Source organism: Tiliqua scincoides, chromosome 8, assembly GCF_035046505.1.
Source record: "Tiliqua scincoides isolate rTilSci1 chromosome 8, rTilSci1.hap2, whole genome shotgun sequence".
NCBI lineage: Eukaryota > Metazoa > Chordata > Lepidosauria > Squamata > Scincidae > Tiliqua > Tiliqua scincoides.
Window position 1 is genome coordinate 43,775,808 of NC_089828.1, and position 10,338 is coordinate 43,786,145.

General features: G+C 45.5%; 1 protein-coding gene across 1 annotated transcript; it reads right to left on the reverse strand.

Annotated features, from left to right (window-relative positions):
- Window positions 1-3,232: 3,232 nt before the first annotated feature.
- On the reverse strand, window positions 3,233-8,557 carry LSM7 (LSM7 homolog, U6 small nuclear RNA and mRNA degradation associated). The gene is made up of 4 exons (XM_066636147.1): window positions 8,464-8,557; window positions 7,115-7,205; window positions 5,670-5,741; window positions 3,233-4,017 (listed from the first exon to the last, which is right to left on the reverse strand). The coding sequence occupies exons 1-4, from the start codon at window positions 8,485-8,487 to the stop codon at window positions 3,875-3,877; spliced, it is 330 nt and encodes a 109-aa protein (XP_066492244.1). The 5' UTR covers window positions 8,488-8,557; the 3' UTR covers window positions 3,233-3,874.
- Window positions 8,558-10,338: the final 1,781 nt, after the last annotated feature.

Here is a 10,338-nt window from a genome sequence, read left to right on the forward strand (position 1 = left end):
CTCAGGTTTTCATTGGTGTTTGATTCCTGGCCAATCAGACATGGAAGCAAAATACAACTTCTTAAGATAAAGTGGACCATTTTTGGATTGACCTATTTCTCTCCAAAGCAACTCCAGTTCACAGTGGATTTCTACACTCTGTAACCCTGCGATTTTCGACCGGTGTGCTGCAGGAGCTTGGAGCACAGCGGCTGAAAATTGCTGAAAAACTCCTCCAGGTTCTGCGGCTCTGTTTCTGGGACAACTGTCTGTAGTAACAAATTGTCTGTCCCTCTCCCTTTGCTGGCAGAGCAGAGGAAGACAGACAGACAGACAATCCATTACTACAGTTGTCCCAGAATCAGAGCCACAGAACTCAAAAAGAGTCTCCTGGTAGCCAGAAGTGATATCACAAGGGACGAAGACCATAACAGTCAGTGAGCTGTGAGAAAAATGTTGAAAATCACTGCTGTAACCCTTTGAAATTCTCCCATCCCCATAAACCCAATAAATATTAAAGCCCTCTTCGTTATCAATCTACATGCTGCTCTACCAAATCTTTGGAGGACATCAATCAATTAAAAAGCCAAGATGTGCCACAAATCTTTTACTGCAATTAATTTTTGCTGGGTAAATGTTTTAGTTTTGCTCTGACTGGGGATTTGTCCTTGTGAACAAGTGTGATTTATCAGGATGGCCTTTCCCCTCTAGTTGCTATGACAACCAACGAAAGAGGGACTATTGAGGATGCCAATTGCTATAGCAACAGACACCTCCTTCTCCTTACTGGTTCAGAGTTTCCTTGCTCCTGGGTTGTCCGAATTTCTCCAGATTTCCCTGAACACCACAGAAAGCAGATCTTGCTACTGAACTCCAGAAGCCTTACAAGTCTTTCTATGGGGAAGAACCCAAAAACCATCATTGCAGTAGAAATGCATACACTGTACACCCACAGTCCCTACTGATGGGAGACAGCCTTGTAAATCACTGGTTTTTGGCTTTGGTGAGATGCCTTGTTTTCAAGTTGGGCGGCTAATTCTATTGTTCCATGGTTCTCCATCCTCTCTCTATGTTAAAACTTCCAAGGGGGAACCTACACATCTAATGCATGTTCTCACTAGCGCACACACATAAAATACACATGTGAACACAGAGGTACCAGGAAGTTTGCAGCTGCAGTTTGAGCTGTTGATGACAAGTGAAGGATCACTGTGTCTTAAGAGCACAGCTACAAAAAGTCATCAATCCCTACTGCCATCAATGAAATATTAGAGGATTTGGAAGTGGGGAAAGCAATACACACAGTTGATCACTCTCACCCTCTCTTTCTTCTTTGATATTAGACTACATTTACATCTGCCAGAACTGGACCTCCACATCCATACCCCTGCTAATTGGGTAAGAGGCACTTTTTCAAGTGGGTGCTCCTTTTTTTAGCAGGGGGAGAGTAACTGGCCCACCTCCCCCTAGCAGTGTCTGTTCTAGTGGCTGTCTGCTGGTATTCATTTGCATCTTTTTAGATTGTGAGCCCTTTTGGGACAGGGAGCCATTTAGTTATTTGATTTTTCTCTGTAAACCGCTTTGTGAACTTTTAGTTGAAAAGCGGTATATAAATACTTTTAATAATGTTAATAATAATAATCTTCAGTTCTTGTGTTCCCTTCCCATCACCACACTCCTCACCACCCCTGGAGTGCAGCTAATCAATGTATTAGGCGACTGAGAATTTGTGGTTAGCAATCCCAAGCCCTTTCACAGAACCACCATTGTTTGTAAGGAAATAGCACCATGCCAAGACCCACAAAGAAGTCCTTCCCTCAAAGAATTGCATAGAAAAGACAATTCTACCAGGTTTGGTTTTTTCCCCTCACTGGGGCACTATGAGGGAAAAATTGCATCAGGGGAAATTCTCCCTTCTAGGCATCTTTTAAAAGATACAGGGGGCTTCTCCGTGTCTAACTTGCAAGCCCTGGCATATTGCATCCTATAGCATTGCATTTTTAGTTACATTGCAGCTGCAATCTTATACATGCTTATAATAATTATTCCCATGCTTAGGCATGGAAATAAGCTTCAGAGGTTTGAAAACATGCCTGTCATTCAGGTAGGTGTATGAGAGAATGAGGACTGACTGTGGCTCCCCTGTGATATGTATACCTGGTGGCAAATGTTGAATGCTTTGTAAAATGTAAAAAGTGTCCTAAGAACAGGCTTCTTGACTGGAAAAAAATGAGTTTTTGTTTTACTTGACACAAAAAATGACAGGGGAAAAAAGGCCCTTGGAACTGGAAAGCAGAGAATCATATGATGTTCATAATTTTACAAAGAAATATTAAATTCTGGGAATCCACCCAAATTAAAGTTGTGTTGCGGTAAATTTATCCTACTTCACAGACTGCATACAGAGATGAACATTTGCTTGAGACCAACCTACAGAGGAAAGGACTGTTGCCAGCTACTAACCAGGAATCCTCCTTATTCAGAGCTGACCTGAGTACCGGGTGCTGGGAACAACAAAGAGTCTTGCTTATGGGCAGGGGCATAATCAGGAAATAGGACAAACAGAGGCCCACACACACCAAAGGGCTCACCCGAATGGACCAACCCCTAAACCTTCAATACTGGCGACAGTGGTGGCAACCAGTGTGCCATCAGGGAGTAGGCAGTGGGGCTCCAATACAGGGCTTCATCTCAGAGCTCCAAGCAACCTGGCACCTCCACTGCCTGTAGGCTTCTCAAAGGCCTTTAGTCAGACACTATGCAAAATAGGATGCTGGGCTGGATCTGATCCATAGAGCTCTTTGTATGTTCTTATGTAGAAGTACCTGTAGTCTTGGCCATGGTACTTAAAAGGAACCTCATGGTTTAGGGAAAGTCTGTCTCTGAATAACAATTGTTGGGAAGTGGGATAAAGAACTGTAGAGGGCTGTTTTCATCATGCCCAACTTGTGAACAACCTAGAAGCTATGAGTGGCCACTGTGGGAAAGAGAATGTGGGGCTGAAAGGGCCTTTAGTCCTGAATGATGGTATGCTTTTTAACATGATTGTTCACAATATGAAAGGACAAGTAACGATAGCAGGTACAGAACGGCCCTTGAATGAAGAGGCTTTTAAACAAAAATCAATGCCAATTCTAAACTGCAGCTTCACCACAGGAATCTAACTTATTCTTTGTGCAAAAAAATCTGGAAGATTTGACAGTTCACACAATGGGCAGTGAAGGAAAGAAAACAAATCAAAGATAATCCCAAATAAGATTGTTCCTAGTTCTTTATTTCAGGGAAAAAGCTATTTGAAAAAGCTTTCAAATTTCAAAGCAGCACAACTTTCATGAGCAGAGAATTAATTTGGGGACAAATTTTATTTACAGGATTCAAGAACTCTCCTCGCAGAACATCAACAACAAAAAAGAATTCACCACTGTTTGTTTGTACACAGAATGCAGACACATTCCTAACACTTGTTTAGAGCATGAAGGAGGCAGATGAGACCTCTGTTTTTTTCCTCCCAGCCCAAATTCTCTCATGGAGAAAAACTTGGACACTGAACAGAAAGAATGACAGGCCCCTCCAAAACGATGACGGCATAACAGCAGAAGGGTTTGGAAGAAGCCATGTTCTTTGCCTGGACAGAGCAAGAACAATTCTTTTTGTGTAATATACTCACTGAATCTTCTTGTGCTAGCTCACTGGCTCTTGGGGCTCATTATCTCAAGTCTGGAACTGTCACACCACAAAGTAGTAAAAAAAAATCCTCAGTCACAAGGTCCAACTCCTGCATAAAACAAGTATAAAAAATAATTTCTTCCTGCAGAGAAGCTTCTTCTCAGGGGGGAACCAGTCACCTTTCAAGTTCTCTTCAGTCTGCAGCAGTTGCAGTAGGTCCAAGGAGGGGCTACCCATCTTGTTGCTGAATAAAGGGGTTTGGAATTGCTTCCATGCCATCCTGGGGACAAATTAGGACCACAGAGGTCCCTCTGCAAACCACTAGTCCCAACTGACGGGTGTCTTCTGTGAGCTTGTATTGGTCATCTGGATCTGAAAGGAAAAGTCGAGAAAAAGTTAGAAAAACTGGGTCCTGTCTAAATGTTCTTCATCTTCAGAACTGAAAGAAACCAAAATGAGGTTCTCACAGCTGAAAATTTCAGTGGATCATTTCTCTCATTTGGGATTGGTTTGTAGCTGAGTGACAGAGCACCTGCTTTACATAAAGGAAGTCCAAGATTTAATCTCTGGCAGCATCTTTAGGTAGGGAGGAGAAATACTTTTCTGGAAAGCATGTCTAGAGAATACTATGTCTGGAAACCCTGAAACACACTGCCAGTCAGTGTAGATAACACTGGGCTAGAAGCAGCAATGCGGCAAATTCATGTAAGGCAGAGGATGTACCTACCACCAAATCCATGTACCTACCAGCAGCTGGGTCAGCAACAGGTTGACTCCAGCAGGAGTAGATTGAAGTGACATGTACCTGGATGGATCCAGCCATGGCTAGTAGGCCCTATAGAAGGACTGCTTGCTTTCATATGAACTTGCTCCACTGTTAAGATCTTCTGCTTAGGCCCTGTTTTGGGAACCACTACTTTCTACAGGTGGCAACAACAGATGGGGTCTTTTCAGTGTTGGCATTCCAACTACCAAACCCACACCCCATATAAATTCACCAGACACCTTCTTCATTATCTTGAATGAAACAAGGTAAGTCTATTGTTTGCCAAAGCAGGTCCAGAATGGATCCCCTGTGGATATGGAGGGTCCACTGTAATCTTTGATTTTTTCTTAAAAGCCATAATGTGGATCTGTAAGTTGAAAGGCAGGATAAAAACCTTAAAGCAATGTACCTAAATCAACATTTCCCAAATTGTGGGTCGGGACCCACCAGTGGGTTGCAAGCCAATTTTGGGTGGGTTGTGAAAAGTTTTTGAAATATATTTTAAAAAACCTTTGCAAGCACTTTTGCCTAGTTTGCAGAAGAAAACTGTTAGCTGGAATGCTAATCTGTGGTAATCTTCATATCCCCAAATTAAAATGTGACATTTTCCAATTTTTTCTAGTAATTGGCATGCCATAGATCACGTGAGAACCCAGTGTCAGCCTTCTGTCTGGCTTGGAAGGCTAACTGCACATCTTGCTCTCCAGAGTAACTGGAGATTACTGTAAAGATTTGAGGAAAAAAGTCCTTGAACTCCATTTCTAGAGAGAGTCTACCAAATGACTACATCAGCCATTTTCAACCACTGTGCCACGGCACACTGGTGCGCCGCGAGTGGTCCACAGGTGTGCCACAGGAATTTGGGGAAGGTCATTTATTAATAGGACCAATGGGAGATGTGAGCCCCACTGCCAGCATGGTTTGCCTTGTCAATTGTCAAAAACCTGGTGGTGTGCCTTGACAATTTTAGTGCCTTATCAGTGTGCCATGAGATGAAAAAGGTTGAAAATCACTGGTCTACACACACATACTATATGTAAGGTCTTTAGTAGCCTTGGGAGCATAGGACCCTGATTATTATTAATAATATAATAAAAAAAATTTTCTCTATCTTTTTTTAGTGGGTCACAATCGACTCATTTTAAAAAGAGTGTCCCAGTGCTAAAAAGTTTAGGAAGCACTGATGTAAATAGAACCTTTGAAGACAGAATAATGAGATGCCCACCCCCAATTCCACGCTCAATGTGATTTTACCTACCTCTCATATACTCAATTGTACCATCCAGTACAAGGTTTAGAAGGGGGTCAAATCCTTTCAATACTCCACTGGCTAGAGGGAGAGAGAATAGAGTGAGCAAAGACTAAATAACCCTCAGTAACTATCCCAAGGTTGAATGCAGTAACTAGGCGTGTCAAATTACATTCTGACATTAGCTTGGCAATTCCCAAACTGTCCCAACAATCACAACACAAAGAATTATGCCAGAGGGAAGGGAATGAAGAGCAGCACCCAGGATGTAATTTACTGCCTCCCCCACGTTGCTGGAGAAGAAATCCCACACTTATGATCCACAGAGGATCCAGATAGTAGAAATAGTTCATAGCACCCTTGCAAAATGTCAATTCCCTGGAGGAAATCTTAACAGTTAACAGGGTGTCCAAAGTTTTTGGCAGGAGGGCCACATCACCTCTCTGACACTGTGTTGGGGGTCAGGGAAAAAAAGAATTAATTTACATTTAAAATTTGAATAAATTTACATAAGTTTACATAAATGAATATATTAAAGATGAACTTACATGAATGAATGAATGGTCTTGAAATAGCTCAAGGCCTATAAAAGGCCTTGCACAAAGCAAGGATGGCCTTTCCTTTGCTGCCGCTACTGCATCACAGACGTGAAACAGCAAGCAGTGGAGGAAGCCATCATCCCACAGCTCACGCAAGATGTCAAACAGTTGCCCTCATGCTGAGAGCAGTTGTGTTGGGCCAGTGCAGGCTCCAACAAATCTCCAGAGGGCCAGAGGCTCATTGGAGACTGGTGGCTCCCTGAGGCCACATTGAAAGGCCTCAAGGGCCGCAAGTGGCCCCAGGGCCAGGGTTTGGGCACCCCTGAGTTAAAATATTGTTGTATTCAGTGACTTTATGGAATCTCACCTTTGAAAAGGCTTGGATGATTGACAGTTGTAACAGAATCTCCTCTTATTAAAAGGAGATTAGACAAATCAATCACTTGTTATTTTAGTCATAAGGGTTACGTGGGAACCTCCAGGATCAGATGCAGTCCGTCCCTGTATACCAGTTGCCAGCAGGCCTCTTCCAATGTTCCCATGAACCAATTCCAAGACAAAAGGGTAACAATACCGTTAAAGCAGCGGCGCCCAGACTTGTGACCACTGTGCACTCGTGATGCAGTCCCTGTCTGGACCACATCCAACCATTCCTCCTCATTTGCTCTGGGCAGTCGTGTCAGCTGCCTGGCATTCCAGAAGACTGTGTGACAGGTTGTCCAGGCAGATGCAACTGCCAGAGTATCCCTGTACCCCAAACGAGGAGGACTTCACACACTGCCTGAGTAGAACAGAAAGGTTCGTTCACCAGGCAGATGGATTTGCCCAAACCCTGGATCAGGCCCCAGGGGTTGGGTACAAGCAGCCCTGCACTAAAGGAAGCATGAAGGAAGAGTTGCTGAGGCAGAAGCTTACCTTCACGGCCACCCTGGAACTTCACGCGAATAGTTTTGTCAATGTACTTGGAGAGATCCAAGATACTCTCTTTCTTCTTCTTCTCTTTGTCCTAAAACAGAGCAGAAAGCAAGCATACAATCACATAAGCACAATCTGCAGCTTGCTTTACTGCAAGTTCAGTTAACCAAAAAAGGTTTACTAACTCTCTCTCTCCCCATTCCTCAATCATCAACAACAGCAGGGCCCTTATGACTGGAACAGAGGTGCCAAAGAGGCAGAGTGACCAAATTTCATAACCACAAAAGAGGACCAGGTACCCCAAAATGTAGGACATCCCAAAAAATGCAGAACCTGACAAAATAAAAGCTAAAAACACTTGTACATGGATTTCAGGCGATTAATTTAAACATTATATTACTTATTATTAAATGTAAAACTGTATCATATTATTATTATTAACAGTATTTATATACTGCTTTTCAATGGAAAGTTCACAAAGCAGTTTACAGAGAAAAAACAAACAAACAACTACATGCAACAAGAAAGCTATGCACAGCCTGCAGGGAAAAGGAGGACATTTAAGTTCTTTTCCAGGACAAGAGATTAAAAAAAAAAAAGGGAGGACATGTCCTGGAGAGGGATGTACAATGGGTGGGGCAGCAGGTGAGGCAGAGCCTCCCCTCCGGAGTCCGAAAAGCATCACCGCTGTGAGACACAGGGTGGGGAAGGAGGTGAGGCAGAGCCTCCCCTCTAGAGACCTTTGGAAAGTGCCACCACCATGTGAGGTGCAGGTGGGGAGGTAGGTGAGGCACAGCCTCCCCTCCAGAGTCCGAAAAGCATCACCGCTGTGTGAGACACAGGGTGGGGAGGCAGAGCCTCCCCTCCAGACTCCATCGAAAGCACCATCGCGTGAGGCACCCAAGCGCCCACAACCCATGCGCAAAGCGTGTGGGTGCCTCACACGGTGGCAGTGCTTTTCAAAGGACTCCAGAGGGGAGGCTCTGCCTCGCCTGCCTCCAGTGGGGAGGCTCTGCCTCGCCCTCCACCACACCTCCCTGGCCTGCTTGGTCACCCTGCAAAGAGAGGAATGGGGGAAGTGAGGGGGGAAGCTTGGGGGGAGCTGCCCCCTCTTCCCCCCATGACTCTTAAACCACCACCCCCGGAGGCTTCCCTCCTCCTTTGGCTGCCCATCCCACTGAAATGGCCACCTACAGAGGTCTGCCTAGGGAGAGGCACAGAACAGGCACCCTCTGCACTCACAGGGGTGGCACTCCAGGGGCTGCCCCCACCCATCGCCATACACGAGCAGGCGCCCAGAGGAGGCTTCACTGAGACCTCCACCCCGGCCTCACACTCGCTCCACTCACCGCCATCTTGCTCTCATCAGGCATCCCGCTCTCTGGCTCCCTCCTCCCCCTTCAGCGCTTCTTCTTCTTCTTCAATCACAGGCTTGGGATGGTGCCGCTAGCCCCGCCCCTCGCCTGAATACCGCGTGTAGAGTGCAGACTTCCGGTTTTTAGAAGCCGCTCTAGCCCTGCCTTCTCTATGGTAACAACCCAGGGAGGGAGGGACCGGCTTCTGGCTTGGGTTGCTCGGCAACAGGCCTTCAGCATCTGGGCTGAACCAGAAGTAGGCCTCTGTGTGTGTGTGTCTTTCTGCTGTACCTCAAACAGACAGGCAGCCTGCTTCCTTTGCTCTCCCCACTGCAATGGGAGGGAGAGGGGGAGACTTGGCTTCCCTGCCCTCTAATTCCCAAAACTCCACAGTCAGGGAATTAGAGGGCAGGTCCTCTGCTGGACTGAGACCTGGTTGAAGACCAGGAAGCAGAGAGTGGGTGTCAATGGGCAGTTTTCACAATGGAGAGAGGTGAAAAGCGGTGTGCCCCAAGGATCTGTCCTGGGACCGGTGCTTTTCAACCTCTTCATAAATGACCTGGAGACAGGGTTGAGCAGTGAGGTGGCTAAGTTTGCAGACAACACCAGACTTTTCTGAGTGGTGAAGACCAGAAGTGATTTTGAGGAGCTCCAGAAGGATCTCTCCAGACTGGCAGAATGGGCAGCAAAATGGCAGATGCACTTCCATGTCAGTTAGTGTAAAGTCATGCACACTGGGGCAAAAATATCAAAATTTCACATATAGACTGATGGGTTCTGAGCTGTCTGTGACAGATCAGGAGAGAGATCTTGGGGTGGTGGTGGACAGGTCGATGAAAGTGTCGACCCAGTCTGCGGCGGCAGTAAAGAAGGCCAATTCTTTGCTTGGGATAATTAGAAAAGGTATTGAGAACAAAATGGCTACTATTATAATGCCATTGTACAAATCAATGGTGAGGCCACACCTGGGGTATTGCATCCAGTTCTGGTTGCCACATCTCAAAAAAGACATAGTGGAAATGGAAAAGGTGCAAAAGAGAGCGACTAAGATGATTGCTGGGCTGGGGCACCTTCCTTATGAGGAAAGGCTACGGCATTTGGGCCTCTTCAGCCTAGTGGTGACATGATTGAGACATACAAAATTATGCATGGGAAGGATAAAGTGGATAGAGAGATGCTCTTTACACTCTCACATAACACCAGAACCAGGGGACATCCACTAAAGTTGAGTGTTGGGAGAGTTAGGACAGACAAAAGAAAATATTTCTTTACTCAGTGTGTGGTTGGTCTGTGGAACTCCTTGCCACAGGATGTGGTGACTGTATCTGGCCTGGATGCCTTTAAAGGGGGATTGGACAAGTTTCTGGAGGAAAAATCCATTATGGGTTATAAGCCATGATGTGTATGTGCAAGCTCCTGATTTTAGAAATGGGCTATGTCAGAATGCCAGATGCAAGGGAGGGCACTAGGATGCAGGTCTCTTGTTATCTGGTGTGCTCCCTGGGGCATTTGGTGGGCTGTGAGATACAGGAAGCTGGACTAGATGGGCCTATCGCCTGATCCAGCAGGGCTCTTCTTACGTTGTTATGACAGCCCAATCCTATCCACACTTTCCTGGGAGTAAGCTCCATTGACTCTAATGGGGCTTACTTCTGAGTAGACAGGCCTAGGATTGGACTCTCAGGCTGCAATTCTATCCACACTTTCCTGGAACTAAGCGCCAATGGGGCTTACTTCTAAGGAGACAGGCATAGGGTTGGGCTCTCAAGCTGCAATCCTATCCACACTTTCCTGGGTGTAAGCCCCATTGACTCTAATGGGACTTCTGAGTACACATGCATAGGATTGGTCTGTTAGCCAGTGCTATTA

Coding starts and splice junctions, on each gene's coding strand:
- LSM7 (XM_066636147.1), bottom strand. CDS start 8,487: ATGCCTGATGAGAGCAAGATGGCG. Junction 5,742..7,114: donor GTTCCAGGGTGGCCGTGAAG/GTAAGCTTCTGC, acceptor CTCTCCCTCTAG/CCAGTGGAGTATTGAAAGGA. Junction 4,018..5,669: donor TACAATTGAGTATATGAGAG/GTAGGTAAAATC, acceptor TTTTCCTTTCAG/ATCCAGATGACCAATACAAG.